Below are 20488 nucleotides of genomic sequence, written 5' to 3'. Positions count from 1 at the left end.
TGGAGAAATCAGCTGACAGTCTCATGAAAGCTCCTTTGTAGGTAACTAACTGACTTTAAGATTCTCTGTCTTTAATCTTTGCCACTTTAATTATATGTCTTAGTGTAGGCTCCTTTGGGTTCATCTTGTTTGGGACTCTCTCTGTTTTCTGGACTTGCATGTATATTTTCTTCACCAGGTTAGGGAAGTTTTCAGTGATTACTTCTTCAAGTAGGTTCTCAATTCCTTGCTCTCTCTCTTCTCCTTTTGGTACCCCTATGATGTGAATGTTGTTACTCTTGATGTTGTCCCAGAGGTCCCTTAAATTATCTTTAGTTAAAATTCTTTTTGCTATTCTGACTGGGTGTTTTCTGCTTTCTTGTCTTCCAAATCACTGACTCGATCCTCTGCTTCACCTACGTAATCTGCTAGTGATTCCTTCTAATGCATTCTTCATTTCAGTTATTGTATTTTTCATTTATTACTGTTTCTTTTTTTTTATGATTTCTATGTCCTTTTTATGCTTACTATTTCTTTGTTGAAGTTCTCATTGAGATCACTGAGTATGCTTATAACCACTGCTTTGAACTCTATATGGTAGATTGCTACCATGAATTCAACCCATAATATCTTTTACAATATCAAAATAAAGAGATTTAAGTTATAATATTTGCTTTTAAGAATCTTATTTAAAAATTGGCAAGACATATATTAAACAATTACACAGCAAGAAAATGATGGACCATTGACATATATTGGGAAGCTTGGAAAACGTGTCTATGATATGATAGTAGGGGAATGGGAAAGCAAATGAGTCCTATTTGACATGCATAATTTGAGGTGACATATGCTAACTGAAGTGGTCTGTGGCTAATTAAAAAACTGGTCAGAAACATACAATCAAATCTATAATTTTAAAGTTATTAGTTTTTTCAATAAATGTCTACTGGGGGAATTACTCAATTCATGTTCTTAGAGATACTTTAAAGATACATGAAAAATTTAAATACTATGAGATGGTCATATAGTTATAACTCACCATTTCATAATTCAAATATGTGATAGTATGGAAAAGGAAAAAAAGTTTAATGTGTCCTGGACAGCCATGGAAAAGCTTTAAAAAAAATGTATAATTCAATCTGGATTCCCAAGAACTGGTAGAATTTAGAGAGAAGAGGAATGAATTGATCACTGCAGCAGGAATCTGGATATGGAAGTATCAGGCATAATTAGGGAGCAGAAAGCAGGACGATAGGCTAAAAATACAATACAACTCAAACAGTATGAGAACACACCATTAACAGGAAACAGAATAGGGATTTACTGTGGAAGAAAATACTTGAATAATAGTTTCATGCTTTATCCAGGAGTCAAAAAAGAGCTATTAAATGTTTTCCAACGAAAAGGATAAACCAGCATTAATGTCAGTACTGTATCAGGATGACTAGCCCAGACCTGGCCGAGCTACAGGGCCCGTTATTTGTTCTTGCCTGGGCTCTCCAAGCCATTCCCTGAATTCTTCCTTCTAGTCATCTGTGGTCACCCCGTGGGCAGTTATAAGAGGCAGGTTGCAGGTATTAGAGATACTATTTTCACAGCTGTATTCTCAGCTCATCATTCTGTTTAAAGCACATGCTCTTAAAAAATAGTTTGAAATACTGTGTTCTAGCCCCACACTCTGGGGTGGGGCCCAGAAATGCGGGAAGAAACACTGCCTGGAAACTAGCATCTGGGGAAATCCTAGATTTAAGAATAGGTGGACATGGGAAATAAAAATACGGCAGCATCAGTTATTCTTATCCTTTCTCCGTCATATGACCAGGGTGGGTTTTCTTTAGCAGCCTGCATCAACAGGAAAGCTGGTGTAGAGCATTTGCTGGCAAAACTTGGCTTCTCATTCTCAGCCATTTCCCTGTCTCTCTCTTGATTATTTATTTCAAAGGCATAAAAGATGCGAGACAAGAAATTGAGCTCAAGCCACCAAAAAGGGTTCCAATGTTCCGCCTACCAATAAACAATTCAGTTTTGAAATCTTAACAAATGAGGATATAAAAGCCTTCTTGTCACTTAGGTTACCTATATCTTTCTGGCTATCCTTTATTCCAGGTCCCTCTTTATCAAACCGGTCCAATTTGCTTGTTTTTCTCTCTGACTGACTTGCCCGTTTGTATCGGGAGTACTTAGAGGGCTTCACAAGCCTGTAGGAGGATATCTTGTGTTCACTTTGAATGGCATGAACCACAATAGCATCACTTTGCAATGAATCATGAAATCTGAAAAAAGAAAAAAAAAATTGCAATAGTCACCATTCTAATCATTTAATTACACCATTTTATTCATTCTCTATGATTATTAAGTAATAAATAAGACCGCAAAACCCTATGCTTATAAATAATATCATATATCACACTGGATCCAAAATTTAATGCTACATATACCAACAAGGATGAGATAGAAGTTGGATAGGCCTTGGTTAAAGAGCAAGTAGAATTTTCTTTCTAATGAAAATACTAAACAACTCATTAGTAATTAATATAACTCCACTGCTTCGCTAATTTGTAGAAAAATGAAAACTTTTCAGGCAGATTATATTCAATGGATCATATCAAACTCTGAGAAAACATAATCTTCCCCCATATCTATTACCTCATATATATATACATATATATATATATATATATATGTATATATATATATATATATATATATATATATATATATATATATTATATAATACATATAAAAGAGAATAGGGAGGTAGATATACGAAGTCGGACAACTAAGTTCGCGAACTTGTTGCAACAATGTTGCTAACCTTTTTTGATATCAGAGGGAATATTCATTACGAATTTGTACCAACTGGACAAACAGTTAACCAAATTTACTATTTGGAAGTGCTGAGAAGGCTGCATGATAAAGTTAGATGACCTGAACTTTTCGCCAACAATTCATGGCTCTTGCATCACGACAATGCACCAGCTCCTACAGCACTGTCTGTGAGGGAGTTTTTAGCCAGTAAACAAATAACTGTATTGGAACACCCTCCTTACTCACCTGATCTGGCCTCTAATAACTTCTTTCTTTACCAAAAATAAAGGAAATACTGAAAGGAAGATATTTTGATGACATTCAGGACATCAAGGGTAATACAACGAAAGCGCTGATGGTGTTCAGAAAAAGAGTTCCAAAATTGCTTTGAAGGGTGGACTAGGTGCTGGTGTTGGTGCATAGCTTCCCAAGGGGAGTACTTCGAAGGTGACCATAGTGATATTCGGCAATGAGGTGTGTAGCACTTTTTCTAGGATGAGTTCGTGAACTTAATTGTCTGACTTTTGTATATCATGTTACTCTATTTGCATCTATAAAAAACATTAAGCTCAGGGATTCATACTACTCTCTAGTCCACCTTCCTCATACATCCCACATATTCTATCTTTTAGAAGTTCTTCACCAGTTAAATTGTTGCTGTTTTTTGCTGCTTGTTCATAATTATGCCTCCATCTTTTAATTTTAGAATTTAACTTATGTATATAGCAATTATTCTTAGCTTGTTTGCCTTTCTTACTATTTATCTAACTCAATCCTTTTAATTCTTATTTCTCCTTTTAAAATGGCTTACTTTTTCTTTTTAATTTTCCCTTTTCTCTCATAGCATAGTATCTTTCTCATTTCTATAAGACTTATTCTCTTTATATTCTTGCCCATGGGAGTTTTTCTACTCTTTAAATTTCAGTCTTTCCATGAGACCCAGATAACATGAAGGAAAACATGGATGGTTTGGATCACATAAAAATTTAAAACTCTGCACAGTTAGAAAAATATGAACAAAGTTTAAGGCAAATGGAAGAGTAGGAGAAAGCATTTGCAATATGTATAATAAAAGACAATATTTATAGAAATAGAGACTAAAACTAAAATAAGGAGGAAAATAAATAGAACTCAAATAAAAATGAACAAGGAATCTAAACAGGCAATTCTAAGAATAAAGATAAATGAAATATAAACATATTAAAGAAATGCTGAACCTCACCAATAATCAAAAGAATGCAAATCATTCAATCAAAAGTTATCCTAATTGGTCTATTAGATTGGTAAAGATGAAAACAGTGGTAATATCCAGTGTCATTCAGGGGTGCAACTGTATCCTCTCCACCATTCCCATCGGATAGCTAGGTATACTTATCATTTCCTTCCATGTTTATTGAGGACGTGAAGCTATGAAGGATCAGGGCCTAAACCAGGGTGGGAGAGCAGGGCGTTAAGGAAACACGTGTTTGAAGACAACCAGCGTGGCAAGGAAGAGGTTCTACCTGGAGATGGTGGGCAAATTGGGTCCTAGAGCTGTGGGCACTTGTTCCCTGCTTCTGATAGCATCCAGGGAGATGCAAGGCCTCACCTCAAAGGTGATGGCTGCAAGTGTGTTGAATCCTAAAAACTGGGATCCTTTTAGCGTCCCCAAAGAAGTGGAGCACAGAATGAAAGGCCTGACAGAAGCAGGCAGGCTGTGACAGTGAGCCTCAGTGGTACTAAGACTGGCCTTCCTGTCTGCCTGGTGGAATAGGAACTCAGAGTCAAATTTAACTTCAATAAAATAATAATAGCAATATTGCTCATATACCTGAGTTTGTGTGTTAAGATTCACAGTTGCCGTATATATACATTTACAAATATTTCATGAATACTTATTATAGCCAAACATAGGATATTATGTGAGGGTTCTTTCTGAGAAAAAATTCTTACCCACTTTCATCTCTTGGTGGGTAGCAATCTAGATATAATTAGGGATTTAAATATTCAAATATTATCCAAGAATTCAAATATTCAAGGATTTAATGCCAGGTAATAAGTGCCAATAATTCACAGGGCAGAGTACCAGAGAGGAGACGGCTACACAGGGAGGGAACTCTGGGAAGCTGTAGAGGGCTCCCTTCCAGCCTTCAGGTGAGTCCTGATCCGCACATACATATGAGGAGTCTACCTGAGACTGGGGAAAGAAACACTGGACAGGAGCAGTTAGAAGAATCCCAGATCTCCCCCACCCCTCCCAACACACACCCAGGTTGGAATAGCTTGTGTTCCCACAAGCCTTATAATACATGGGACATAGGGTGAAGTACTTAGAAGGATTTTATCTTAGGAGTGGGAAGAAATTAGCTCTAGATTAACGGTTGCCTGATTCCACCTCACAAAGATTAAATGCAAGCCTCAAAAAAAATCAAACTATTTTCAAGTAACTTAACTAAATCCCAGAACAAAGATCAAGAATATTTAAAAGTATGTGAAAAAAACACCCAGCATCCACAATGTGAAATTCACAATATCTGGCATCCAATAAAAATTTTTCAGGCAGGCAAAACAGCCAAAAAAGGTGACCCCAAATAAAGAGAAAAAATATCAATTAATAGAAACAAACCCAGAAACGACACAGATGACATAACTAGCAGAGAAGGACAGTAAAGTCGTTATTATCTTTTATATATTCAAAAAGGTAGAGAAAAGCATGAGCACATTAAGGTGAGCAAAATCCACATCTATCATACTAGGAAGTCAATAAATAATGATTAATAATAAATTCATAGAAATATATTATTTTAGATGTATGGTTGTAACCACTAGAAGAAATATTAAAGTTGATTCTTTTCAAGAGATATCATGTTACAGATTAAAAACCTTAATGTTTTTTAAATGTCTGTTATGTCTAAGTTGGTCCATAGAGTCAATGCAATTCCAATCAAAATCTTAGTATTTTTCTTTGGTGAAAATTGACAAGGTTATTCTATGCAAAAACTTAAGCAATACTGAGGATGAAGAACAAAGCAGGAGGATTTATAATATCAGATGCCAAAAGTAATTAAGATGTGATACTAGCACAAAGATACGAGTAGATAGGCCAATGTAATAAAGAGTTCAGGAATATGCCTACATATATATGGTCATCTGATTTATGAAAAAAACATCACTATAATCCAGGGAGGAAAGAATAGTCTTTTCAGCAAATGATCCTATTATAGCTCAATATAGAAACAAATGACACTTGATCCTTATCTTACACCCCCCACAAAAATTATTCAACATAGATAATAGCAAAACAATAGAGCTTCTAGAAGAAAACAGAACTATTTCATGAATTGGAAATAGGCAAAGATTCCTTAACTACAACATAAAAGTACTAACTATAAGAGTTAGGGAAAATATATATATTTTTTAATTAAATGTATTGGGGTAACAATGGTTAGTAAAATTACATAGATTTCAATCATACAATTCTATAATACATCATCTATATATCACATTGATTGCTCACCAACCAGAGACAGTTTTCCTTCCATCACCAAAATATTGATAAATTGAAAAAATTGATAAATTGAATTTTATTGAAATTTAAAACTTCTGTTCAAAACGACACCATAATGAGAATGAAAAGACAAGCCAGACTAGAGCAAGATACTTTACATGTATACACACATATACGTGTTTCATATATATGTGACATTTATATACATATACATACATATAGCATGTGTTATATACATGATAAAAAACTCATATCCAGAATATATAAATAACTCCAACAGCCCATTTTTTTAAATGAACACAAGACTTGAACAAATACCTAACAAAAGAGACTATACAAATAACCAATAAGTATAATCAAGTTGAAATAAGATCATTAGAGTGGGTCCTAACATGACTGGTGTCCTTATAAAAAGAGGAAATTTGTACATACATGGAGGGAAGATTTTATGAAGGGACACAGAGACTACATCACGTGAAGGCAGATGATTTGGCATAATACATCTACAAGCACGTCCACATATCCACCAAAAAATATGCACAAGATGTTCACAGCCCTATTATTCACAGTAGCCAGAAAGTAGAAGAAACAACTATTTATCAATAGTTAAATGGACAAACTGTGGTATAACCATTTAACAGAATATTACAAATCAATGAAAAACAATGAACTACCACTACCTGCAGCAACACGGGTAACTTTAGGCATGATACTAAGTAAAGAAGCCAGTTCCAAAGAGTTCATACTGCAACTTTCATTTACATGAAATTCACAGACAAAACTAATCTACGGTGATAAACATTCATCTTTGGAGAGTAAATTTTTACTGGGAGGGATCAAGAGGGAACTTTCTGGGGTGCTATAAATGTTCTGAATCTGGGTAGTAGATATATGTGCTTATATATCTGTAAAAGTTTATGAAGCTGTTAAGATTTGTGCATTTTACTGTATGTAAATTATATCTCAAAAAGACAAAGAAAAGTAATTTCCCCTGAGAGGTCTAATTGGTACAGGAGAGGGATTGGACAGGAAGCTGTTGTCTTTCTTTATAAGTCCCTTGGTTCTATTTTATTTTTGATTTTTAATATGTACATGCTGCTGTATTAACTAGATAAAAAATATTTTTTTAAAAACAGGAAGTAAATATGTGTTACATAATTTGGTTTGTAAAAAGTCTAATTCTTAAACAAATTTCTCAGATTTAAACTAGGAAGGAGTGAGCAGAAAGCTCAGGAAGATGCCACGAGGAGTGACAAGAGGATTTCTTGAGATTTCAAGAGTTAGTGCATACTTCAGGAGACCTCTTATCTGACCACTGTAAACTACTGTATTCAAATATATGCTCTGAAACATCTTAACTTGCTAGAAATATAGATCCTACCTATGCTGTAGCTTCCTGAGGCCAAGTTGATGTTTCTCTTTTTCCCAGGCTAATTCCTTTTCCACTTGGTTAATTTCATAAACTGTTTTTCTGTTCATCTCAGCACGGATTTTGGAATCTAGGTCAAAATCCTGTAGAAAAGTAGATTTGTTCAACAAAATGGGTACTTTTATCAATGGACTTTGTCAATCTTATGTTTTATATACAGATTTTTAAGTTTTGTCCTCAATTTCATGCAGCATCATAACTCTTTCCCAAATATCATAAACTCTCTCCATTCTAGAAAGAAATAACATACTTTTGATCTTACTTCCACAAAATATGGAAAAAAGTTCTCAGAATTAAAAATAATGCAAATAAAGTTACATATTTAAAGATTTTTCTCACAGGAAGAAAAATGAATGCTAACAGAATATTTAAAGAGTGTACAAAGTTTTTTAAAAAAATATTCCCTTCATCCCAAAGAAACTATTACACAATCAGCTGGGCACAGCATAGAAGTTCATGGCAGTTGATCATTAGTTGAATATCCCCTCCCACGTGACCCTACCCAAGAAAAACAGCAAAGTCTTTGGCATCTTCTTAACATCATGAAGTTCTAGTTGAATGTCCTTTACCAAGGGGGCTATTTTTCCCAAAAGGATACTTGAGGCCTCGTGTTACCATGTTTCCCTGAAAATAAGCCCGGGTCTTATACTAATTTTTGCTCCAAAAGACGCAGTAGGGCTTATGTTCAGGGGATGTCCTCCTGAAAAATCATGCTAGGGCTTATTTTCCGGTTAGGTCTTATTTGCCGGGAAATACAGTACACACCTTGACTCCTGCAAAAAAGTCAGGGCCTTCATTCACACTAAATTGGCAGTAGTAATTATTCTTTCCAGAGGTGTTGTGTTTTCAGTATTGATGTGTGTAAAGTGGTTAGCCACAGAACCTGCCGCAGTTGTTCTTTATTTTGAATTATGTCACTCAGATTCTGCAAGTGTCAACCTTTTTCTTAGTAAAATAGCATAAACGTCTTTTAACCAATATGAGTTAACCATTTTGATTTCACCAAAGCATTTTGATATGAAATTGGCTAAGTACCTCTAGAATTACAGGACTGGGTAAACCACAGATATAGTTAAGATAGTAAATTCTGGGTTTTTATTTGATTAGGCCCTTGGTAGTAATTCCATTTAGGAAGAGGACAAAATGAAAAAAAAAAAAAAAAAAAAAATTAATGCCTACCTGGTAGATGGGGCTTTGCAATAAGTCACAAAAGAAAAAAAAAATACAAAAGTAGCTTAAACATTTAAGTGATTGTCCCCATACCTACAACTTACTAAGTCATCTACAAGAAACTTTGTGGATAAACCAGGTACTATATTTTCAACAGATCTGATGAACTATAAAAATAGAACCACCAAGCATCAAATTATACATACATATGCACACACCTACCCAGCAATTAGATATCTTAGCTAGGTATGATAAGGGTTGATAACCAGATTCAAACCTATATTTATATGTTATCTTGTTAAGAAAGAAAAAGTGTAATAGCTAAATCCAGAAGTAAAGAGGTTCACCTGCACCCAAACCAAATGCATGACAAGTTCTACAGTAGTTTAGTTGCTGCCAACATATTGACTGGCCAGATAAAAGGAAGCTTAAAGATGATTTTAAGTGTTCCTACTTACTGGGCAAATAGTACCAGAAATAGCATATATTAAAATTAAAATCAAATTTATTTTGAACTTACTGTCCTTTTAAGCTGCATATGCTTGGGTAATTCCTCATTCATCTTTAGTAGTTTCTGAAATTGATTCCTCAAAGCTCTGAGCTGCTCTCTCTTCCTGGCCTTTATTTCTTCCACCTCTTTCATTAACTTGTCATGTTCTCTTTTTCTTCTGGCATTCTCAATACTGAAAACAGCAATTTAAAAAGATGACAAATTAGAATACAGAAACAGCAAAGAGAATATTAGTATTCAAATACTGCGAGATTCATTTAGCTTGTCAACTTCTGTAAAATGTTGGTTTGTTTTGCAAAAGCTCATGCCTAGTAGATATTTATCAAAACATACCTGTAGGCTTTGGGATCGAAAATATCTTCTGGAATTGGCTCTGTTTCAATTCCAAACTGTAGGAAGGAGAGTAAAAATTTAGCCCCTTTAAATAGCCTATTTCCCTTAAAATATCTAATCAGAAGTAAATTAAGGAGTTTCCCCCTTGACAATTTCTAACAATTATAGGCCTGGAAAGTATTTTCACAAATAATAATAAACTAGGGAAAATATTGCAATTGATTAAACTTATTTGTTTCTGCTTCATTTAAAGAGGTAGGTAAAAAAAGTCATGAAACTTAATCATATGTATACAAAATGTTAATATCACCATATTCCCCTTCAAAATGTGAATTACTAATATTCTTGTGTCATTAACAAAGAATACACACAAAAACTTTATAGGTCATTTATTTTAAAATACTGTTGTGGGTTTTTTTGTTTTGTTTGTTTGTTTTAGCATATCCCTTTTATACATACATAATTCTCCCCAAACACCTCATGTGTATACTAGGATGATTTATATATATACATATATATGTATATATATATATATATATATATTTAAAATTTTTAGTAAGCATTTTACTTGGCCTTAGCAAAAAAAGACATACAGTGGGAAATGCACAAAATAACATGATCTCCATCTTTACGAAATAAAATCAGAAATATGAATCTCCCTTTACAAAGAAAATCAATTTAAATTAAGGGGTACTAAGAAGTAAATCACTTAGAAGCACTTTGTTTATTCAGGTGCTGTGCTGTAAAATGTCTTAGGCTATCAAGAAAGAGGAGGTATAACCTGGTGAACTAAACAAAGACTCTTAGTTTGCTAGCTAATTAGTTCTTAAGTAAAATTGAACTTGTTTATTCTCTATTCTTTTTTTACAACAGATAGGTCTCTGTTTTGCTGTCATTCATTGTAAAGAAACAAAGACTCTCTTTTGATCAAGTTGTTTTATTATTACAGCATTAGTCTTTATATCTATGAAATGCAAGTCTACATACAGAGGGTGACAAAAATAATGCATATACATTTTAAGAGATGTTAACACTGGTCAACGTTGCTCAAGCAATAGTTCGCCATAATCAGAAGTGTCTGGATGCTAATGGTAACCACTCTGAGCACCTTTTGTAAGTGCAGAAGTCAAATGTGACTTGTATTCATCTTTTGTTATCGGTATATATTAATACAGTTTTTCCTTTTTTACAATGTGTATACATTTTTTTGGCACCCTCTGTATTTTTATGTAAGACAGGTCTATGACTTTAGTAAAAGTGAAGTAATAAATTATGACCAATGTAAGAGACAGTGATGGCTGATACATTGTAGTTACCGTTAATCGCTTAGGACATAACTTGAATTTTATTTATTTATTATTCTCTTATTGCCCAGAACTAAGGTCTCGAAATCAGTGAGATTTTCAGGATCTCCTGGCCTCAGCTGTTTACAATAAATTTGAGTTAAACAAAGTGCTTCCAACACTTCTAAAATATATGCCAAGTGTTCTCAATCCTGGCTGCACAGTAGAATCAAGGGGGTTGGGAGAAGCAGGAGGGTATTTTATAAAATACTGATACCTGAGTCTCACCTTCAGAGTTTCTGATTTAATTGCTCTTAGGCAGAGCTCAGGCAACTGTACTTTTAAGGACTCCCTAGCTGATTCCTAAGTACAGTAAGAACCTCAGACTTGTGCAAAGTTTAGCTTTTTGTTTGTTTATTCAACTCTTTCTGATTTTGCCTTCTTAAAAGCAGAGTCTACTGCAGTGATTTAAGAAATATTGATTGTAGTCATAAATAAAAGGACTTTTAAACAAATACAGATGGATTTTTTTTCTATCCAATACAGGTTTCCATAGAGAGAGTTGGCACAAGATAGAAAGATAAAGATTTTCTTCTTGTTCATAAACTTTCCATTTTGTAATTCCTCTTCCCAAGCTGGACCTCTTTAAACAAGAGTCCATTCTCCAAATTTTGCTGCTATTAATAGAAATGAAAATTTACCCTACGTTCTTTTGAAGTTGGCTAGCTGTTAAGTGGGAAGCCAATGTGTTAATAGGAATTTTAACTATGGTCTTTCTAATACAATTCCTTATTCCTTAGGAGTAATTCTAACAGTTATTAATAATTTTATCTAAAAGAACCACTTTGATAATAGAAAATTCTGGGCCTGACAGGTCAAATGGACATATTTTGGGGATCTGAACCCTCAATCTTTATTACAAAACCAATAATGTACTCTGCCTAAGAATAGAATAATTTAACCGAATTATTAATCATGATCCACATTATCATTTTCTAATATTACAGACAATATTTTCACAGCGCCTTTTGAAGGGACAGATTACAGCGTATATCTATCTCATTGATGCCCCTTCAATAAGTGAGTGAATAAATGAAAAGCAAAATATATATCTGAAAAAAATGTACATTTTGAAACCAAATTTTGATCAAGAAAGTGACTGATACAGAAAAATTGACACAGCTTTTTTAATTTGGGGAATTCTATATCTTTAGTAATAACAGGAATTCAATGTTTTTAATCTTTGAAGAAAAGGCACCAGAAAGTCAAAATTATAATACTGGTAGGAAGATTAGAATATAAGGAAAATGTGTCTGAATAGTTTCCATTTTTTAAAAAAAGTATGAATAACTTTAACATCAGTATTTTTAAATAAAGGGTTTTTTTTTTTCCATTGTTCCTATTAGTTAGTTAGTTAGTTAGTTAGTTAGTTAGTTAGTTAATTAGTTAGTTACATACCCTGGGAGATGGCACTTTGGCTTTGATGCTTTCCCTTAACTCAAATTCAGAAAAAATGCTGAAAACAAAGATATTACTATCTGCTCCAGTAGTCACCAAAAAACGGTCATCGAAGCTAGTAGAAATGCCTTTAATACATCCATAATTATTGTCATGAATATTAAAGTGCCAGTAGTTCTCCATATTTGTCAATGAAAGATCATTCTGACTTAGGATATAGACTCGAATTGCTCCATCTTGCATTCCACAAAACATCATATATTGGTTAGCACTGTGAAACAAAAAGAAAGTGAATTGTTCTTCATATTAATCTGAAAATAATGCTAATTTTAAATTAATTGACAAACGACAATTTTTAATAACAAAGGTATTATAGACTAAATTATGCCCCTCTCAAAATTCACATGTCGAAGCCCTAGCAAACTAATACAAAAGAGTGGGGTGGAGGGAAGCCAATTAGAAAATTGGAGCTACTATATTTGGTCTCCAAAAGAATGACCACAATATATGTTTAATTCACAATTATTAAAGGACTAATAATTCAATTTGTGATTCCTCTAGAATCACTGTAACCGTGAACCTTCATTGTCTGACCATGCAGTAGCATCCTCCTCAGTAACAGAGAGTAAATTCATACAATTCAATTGTGTAATAAACAGAAATTTGGGGACAGAATATTTTATAGAAGGGATTGAAATACAGTTTCAGGAACAGCTTCGATTCTATTTATTCCTTTGATTTATTTAACATTGTTTGAGTACCCCTCCATTTGGACACATCTTAAAAAATTGACAATATTCATAATGGACAAAAATAGACACCAATGGGTTATAGTTTTTGAAAGCTTTCTGAAATTCTGTTCACCTGAAAGTGATAGTTTGAATAGGATTATCTTCTGTATCCTCAATTAAACGGAAATCAAAAGGTTCATCTTTCTTTTCCGTGATATCACTGCTTTTGTCATATGGGGGTAACTCACAGTGATATAGAAAACCAGAATCATAGCCGCCCTGGAAAAGAGATAAATAACATAAAAGGTGGTACTTGAACATAAGACACACATGACCACATGAGAAGTTTATGATTATTTCAAATTTTAAAACACAAAATAGATGTTTTAAAACATTTACTTTCAATGACTTCTATGATTATAGACAGATTTTATAAAGCATCTCCACTGTCCATTTGTATGCATTTAAACAATTATTAATATAATAATAAAACACCTTACAATGATTTGTTTCCACTTAAAAGTCAAAAGAAGAGCAATTATCACCTCTGACTACCTACTGAATTCCATTTTATTTCAAGTAGTATTATGAATAAGCAGCATTTAATGATAGAGTTTTATAGGTCATGGTTTTCAGAACTAGTTTTCAGTCTAGGGCATTGCTTTTCTCCCTGAGGCAATTGCCAGTTCTGAAAGTGGCAGCTGAGAAGCTAAGAAACTGAGCAGAGCTCTATCTGTAGTCTCATAGGCTTAGGAAGAGGAAAAGATTTCCAGAGTCCTCCAAGAGAAGAAGCCATTGTAAACACAACTTCTCCTGGGATTTCCATTGCAACCCTGGCCCACTATACCCTACATGCAGAAATAGACTGGCACTCACAGGAAGTGAAGCCTGATTTCAAGTCATCTCACTCACTGATGAAAGTGATCTAGGATTTCTATCACAGCTGCTTTCCAGAACAAAAAATAAATCTCCAGCAGCTAATGCCAACACACAGAGACTGAAGCTAGTACTAGTTTTTTGCATACGAGGTCTAACATTCAATGTATTATATAATTGTACATTTGAAACCTACATAATTTTTTAACCAATGTCACCCCAATAAATTTAATAAAAAATAAAATAAATAATAAAAATTTTAAAATAAGCATGCTAACATAGACAAGACTTGATTGAAAATCAAAAGAAAAAAACAGATCAAAGAAAATACAGGTCAAAGAAAAAACACAAGAGGTATTGATAGAGGTATTTTCAAAATAGACTTCAAAATAACTATGATAACATATGTAAAGAATTTGAAGGCAATATAGAAAAATTTAGAATTCAACTGGAATCTACAAAAAAGTAAATAATGGAAAAAATGAAAATTCTAGAATGGAAAAATGATGGAAATTAAAAATTCAACAGATGGGAAATAGTGATAAGGGTTAATATACACAAAATTGGAATCCCAGAAGAAGATAGTAAAAAGATGGGCCAGAAGCAATACTGTTGTAGGCAATGGCTGAGTAGTTTCTAAAACTGAATAAAATTTGTCAGAATTCAAGAAATACTGTGAACAACAAGCAAGATAAATATGAAGAAATTACACAACTTTTAAAACAAAATCTTTAAAAAAAAAGAGAAAAAAGATACGTTGGGTTTCAAAGAAACAATAAAAAGATGCAGCTAGCAGAATGGAAGACAAAAGATATCAAAGCTTTGAAAAGAAAATATCTAGAAAATTATAATTTTTTAAATAGACAAAATAGATATTTTAAAACAAAAACAAAAAATCCACCCAGACAGAGAATTTGTCATTAGCTCACCTACACTAAAGAAAATATCAAAACCTATCATTTAGGCAAAAGATGTAATTACGAAAATAGAGAAACTAGCAGCGAGAAAAAGGATAAACCAAATGATACCAAGAACATAAAACAATAGTAAAATGCCTTTTGGGGACACAAATACATATATGAGTATAAAAATAAAACATATGACAATGAGGGGAGAAGGAGGATACATGGCATTAAAATGCTCTAAGATCTTTTTTCTCTGGAACTAGTAAAATAATAAATTCATATCACATTATATTAAGGATGCATATATGACCTTTAGGATCACTTGTAAAAGAATGTATAACTAATAGAGGAGAAAAATTGGGGGAGAAACTAGTTAATCATCCAATAGAAGGTGAAAAAGGGAACACAGAATTGGTGTGATAAATAGAAATAATTAGTAAGATTGTAGATGTAATCTAAAATATATTAGTAATTACATTAAATGTAATTGGACATAATACTCTATTAAAATAAAGACAAAGATCCTACAGGATTAAAATCAGAAGCCTAACCCCATGCTGCTTATAAGAGACATACGTTGAATAGAAGGGTATCAAAGGCAAAGGAAAGAGAAGAATCATTAACAACTCTGATTTTTGTCTTAGTAACTGGATGGATGCTTGTCTCATTTACTGAGGTGGAGATAGAGCAGGTTTGTACAGGGCAAATATGGTTTAAAAGTTATGCTTTGGATATGTTAATTTTGAAGTGCCAAGGAGACATGTCAAGTTGGATAGGTATACAAGTCTGAATAGGAGAGGAGATGTCACAACTGGAGACAAAAATTTGAGATTCACTGACATATAATTGATATTTAAAGCCATGTGACTAGATGAAGTCATCTAACAAGAAAAGGAGTCCAAGACCACATCCTAGAGTACTTCAAATTTCAACCTTGTTCAGCAAATGAGAAGACAGCAAGAGAGGCAAAAAAAAAAAAAAAAAAAAAAAAAAAAAAAAAAAAAAAAAAAAAGTGGCCAGTATAGTGTCTTGGAATCCAGGAAAAAGAAAGTGTTTTAGAAGGATGAAGGCTCAGCCCTATCAAATATTTCTGACAGGTTAAATGGACAGACAAGGGACCACTGAGCTTGGCAATATGGAAATCTTTGATGAAGTGGTAGAGTTAGGAACCCAACTAGAATGGGTGGAAGATCAAACTGGAGGTGAAGAAATGAAGCCAATGATTACAGGCAACTATTTCAAGTTCTCCTATAAAGGAGCAGTGCAGGGGAAGGAGAGAGAGGTCGAGGGAAAAAACGTAAGTACTAGAACATGTGTATGAGCTGAGGAGAAGAATTGAGTCAACAGAGAGATGTGGATGGTGCATAAGACCAAGTGGTTTACTTCAGGAACAAAATCCTTCAGAAACTGAGAGGGGATAGGATCAAGGGGCCATTCAGACCAGTGACCTTGGAAAGTTTCAGGGGAACACTCATGATTTGTAACAATAGCAAAGCACTTAAAACTTGTATGTATCCCTGTAGGACATCAGATCTGATTGAGACAAGAGAAGGAAATTCCATTCAATTGCTTTTATTTAATTTTCTAAGTGAAATGGGAGATGAGGTTATCAATAGAAAGTGAGGGAAGGTGAAAAATGTTTGAGGGGAGAAGAAAGAATTAAAGCAATAATTTGGAAAGTGGATTAGTGAACATGGCTGGGCAGTCGAACCAGCCCGCAGTGAATACTGATTTGAGAACTGAGGTCATGACTTCCAGTGAGACTGGTTTTCTACAGCGTCTGCTCATGTGTAGGCATAAAGTCGGCACATAGTTGGATCTAGAAGCATTAGTGTCACTGCCTCCGTGAACTACTCATATATCTTCCTTAACCTTATGTGCAGGTGTAATTTCAGGTTAAGGCCATGGTTAAGGTTAAGGCTCTAGACCCAGATTGCCTGAGTCCAGATCGTTGTTCTATCTCTCATAGGACGTTGGATAAGTTTCTTAATTTCTCCACGCCTTTGTTTCTTCTTATGTAAAATACAGAAAAGAGCAATTATTTTATAGAGTGGCTGGGTAGTCACTTAAAATGGTGCCTGGTACAGAATAAGTAGGTTTCCATATTTAGCAAATAAAAACACAGGATGGATGCTAACTAAACTTATTGTGCTAATCATTTCATGCTGTATGTAAGTCAAATCATTATGCTGTACACCTTAAACTAATAAAGTACTGAATGTCTTTATTCAGTAAATAAAGACATTTTTATTAAAATTATATTTAATAAAACTGGGGAAAATTTTTTAAATATAGGATGCCCAGTTAAATTTGAATGTCAGATAAACAACAAATACAGTTTTAGTATAAGTATGTCCCATGTAATATTTATCTGGCAACCCTTAGAGTAAACACTAGATATGTTTGTTAAATAATTTTTGCATATGTGTTTCCAGGACACTAGAATTCTATTACATTATATTGCAGTTGTTTCTATGCCTCTCTCCCACATGATTATCAGGAAACTTCCTGAGGGCAGGAACCATGTTTTGTTTATCCATTTACTCCTTGAACCTCACACAAGAGTAGCCATCAATAATTGTTTCATAAAACATAGAAGACAGACAAAGGGTAAAGGCACTAATAAATGAAGTTCTAAGGTGATTTCATCACTACTTCTTCTCCTTCTTGGCTCCTTAGAAGATACTATCAAAGATATATTTCTAAAAAAAAGTTGAAGAGAGGGAAGGTTAACTCTCATCACTCCTTATAGCAATAGTCCTTACTTAGCCAGCCAGTGTCCTGGCCTGCCCAGAAATCTGGACCAGTTATGATTTAGTGATAATTTTTCACATATACTTTTATGTCAATTATCACTTTTTTGGTGAGTGGAATTGAAATTTGTGACAAATTTATAATGAAGGAAATCTTGCTTTGCCATAGATCAGGGGTGTCCAAACTGCGGCCCGCGGGCCAACGGCGACCCGCAATCCATTTTTTATTGGCCCACAGCGAATTCCAAAAGTATATTTAATTTACTTAAATAAACCAGGTAAGGCAATACGTACTTCACCTCGAGTGAGTGGCCTGGCTGTTTGTGTATTTTACTGCATATGGCCCTTGGTGAAAAACGTTGAAAAAAGTTTGGACACCCCTGCCATAGATCAACAAAATGTTTTATTAGAATAGAATATATGCTAAGAGGATGTAATTTTCACATCATTGTGACAGTCCCTGGTACCTATTTCCCCAATACCCATTTTTCTATTCTTCCCTATTAACCAAGTCCCCATCTTGTTCAGGGTGGCAATATGACCATCTAAAAACAGCCACTTCCTAGACTTTCATATGGCCAAACAGCATAGTTGTAGGTAAAACGTAAGCATAAATCTATCAGATAGCACTGCCATTATTTTCAAAATACTAAATATTTTCAAAATTTAAAAACAACAGACTCAGCTGGAAAACCCCTTCGCCCTTTGCCCTTCTACCTTCAGTTCTTCTCCCCTTTGACCTCCTGAAACATCATAGATGTTTGAATGGCTGTCATAGATGATAACAGATATAACAAGTAGACATATAAGGGAAATATTAAGATGATATAAAAACAACTGTAACTCACATTCATTCATCAAAATTCACACCTTTAATAGTAGTCGATAAATGAAGTCTTACCATAAGAGTGAGAAAGCTAAGAATGTGCTAGAAAATAATGGCCATCCACTATATTGAATTAGGGCTGACATAAAAATTATTTATTACATTATTACTCACCAAAGAAACCCAGAACTTCCCTGGCCCAGAGTAAAATCCACAGAGAATGGGACAGGGGTTTGAGGGAATAAAGATTCCAGGTAATGGCTTCTCCTCTTCTTCCTCCTCCTCTTCCTCTTCCCCTTGGGATTCATTTTCTCCATCTTCTCCCGTCACTGCTGCTAGCTGCTTCCTTCTTTCTTCCTTTTCCTTCTCCTTCAACTCCTTTTGTTTCTTTCTCTTTTCAATTTCCATTAATCTCTTTTCCAAAAGAGACATTAAGAAGATGTAAACACAATTGCAATTCATTCATTCTATACTTAGGGATGACAAAGAAAGTAGAAGGAAGATAGGGTCCTAGAAAAACTCACAGCTCTGATGTAACAAGTGATGTCGTTTAAAAATAACTATCAATTTGGGGATATAACTTTGTCATTACATTTTTCAAATCATTGGAATAACTTTACTTCCATATTACCCCCATTGATCCTGGTTTTACAGAAATTATTTTGTCATTTCTTTTTCTAATAAGGAAGCTAAACACCGTTTGCCTCAGAGTCTATCACTGTCAGCCCATGAATTAGGTGGACTGAAATAGTCCCTGAGGGAAGTTGTTTCTATGATTAGTAAGACTGTGATTTAGGCCCTCAGCATCTATCAACTGGCTATTGCAAAAAGCCCCTATCCCTGGTAGCCCTACCTCCCATCTTTTACTTCTTTATTCTGTTTACCAGTCAGAATTATCTTCCAAATTTATATGATCTCATCAAATCAATCCCCTCCTCAAAAACTCACACTGGGTCCAAATAGTCTACAAAATAAATTAAGACATCTTGGCTGGTATTTCAGGAACCCCATGTGCTGGTCACAGACTCTTGCCACACCCCTCAACAAACTGCATCCCTCTGTTTCACCACTCCATTCTCATTTCCCCAAAACACTAAAAACAATTCTGTCTTCCCTCAGGATGTTTTCCCAGCTTTTACTGTCTCCCTCCTCATTTTCATCCTTTCAAAATTATTCCCATTCTTTAAGTACTAAATGTCACCTTCATGCAGTCATCTTTGACCTCCTCTCATCCCTCCATCACAATCATTTATTCTTTTCTCTGCATACCTCTAAAATTATTTTCTTTGCACTGTGATTTTAATATCTACTCACTGCCGCCTTCAAATATGGGGTCTATATCTTGCTCTTTTTGTATTTTTCCAGGCTTACCACAGGATATTTTATATTCTAAGAAGGAAAAAAATATCAGAAGGTAATGCTTCAAGGATATCTCATACCAGAATCTTAGACTTGACACTTGAGAAATGGAAACATTTTGTGCGCATGTCTTTGATTTCATAGGAAACTACATGTTGATCCTCTACGTCCTCCTTTATGGTTGGATATGGAGCTTCAAGAACATAGCCGTTCTCACAGAGAATCAATAAAGTACTTTCAGGCTGAAAAGAGCGATTAAATATATTCACATGTAAGCAAACTTTTAAAAGCATAGTTCAAGAAGATTACAAACCAGGGAAAATATAATCGCTATGTGTACTCACCATTTTTGAAAGATACTTAATTCTCTCCCTGAAGTTATTATTGGTAATAAGTCACTATACATAATTATTGATACCAATTAATTATTATATCATTATTAATTAATAAGATAACTGTTCAAGTTAGATTTAGATTTTGTTTCCTTTATAGATGCCATTCATATTTTCTGAGACAAAAATGTGGTTGTAAAATATGTTAAGCCAAAGGGCAGAATATTAAAATTAGGACTGCCAAGGAA

General features: G+C 34.1%; 1 protein-coding gene across 4 annotated transcripts in view; it reads right to left on the bottom strand.

Moving 5' to 3' along the window:
• The window catches only part of CFAP44 (cilia and flagella associated protein 44), a 95342-nt gene that overhangs the window by 37046 nt on the left and 37808 nt on the right, over positions 1 to 20488 (bottom strand). For all 4 annotated transcript variants that reach the window (XR_012496298.2, XM_088794184.1, XM_019734863.3 and 1 more), the window contains exons 16-23: positions 19989 to 20150; positions 18724 to 18963; positions 13323 to 13468; positions 12459 to 12729; positions 9718 to 9773; positions 9394 to 9556; positions 7656 to 7786; positions 2056 to 2252 (exon numbers count right to left, since the gene is read on the bottom strand). Coding sequence is in view for 3 of the 4 variants with exons in the window: in XM_088794184.1 (XP_088650310.1) it covers positions 2056 to 2252; positions 7656 to 7786; positions 9394 to 9556; positions 9718 to 9773; positions 12459 to 12729; positions 13323 to 13468; positions 18724 to 18963; positions 19989 to 20150 (1366 nt within the window). In the remaining variant the exon portion in view is untranslated. The remainder of the gene's footprint in view (positions 1 to 2055; positions 2253 to 7655; positions 7787 to 9393; positions 9557 to 9717; positions 9774 to 12458; positions 12730 to 13322; positions 13469 to 18723; positions 18964 to 19988; positions 20151 to 20488) is intronic.

This window comes from Rhinolophus sinicus, chromosome 17, assembly GCF_057876585.1.
Source record: "Rhinolophus sinicus isolate RSI-liver-muscle chromosome 17, RSI-T2T, whole genome shotgun sequence".
NCBI classification, from domain to species: domain Eukaryota; kingdom Metazoa; phylum Chordata; class Mammalia; order Chiroptera; family Rhinolophidae; genus Rhinolophus; species Rhinolophus sinicus.
This window is presented reverse-complemented; position numbering and strand designations above follow the sequence as displayed.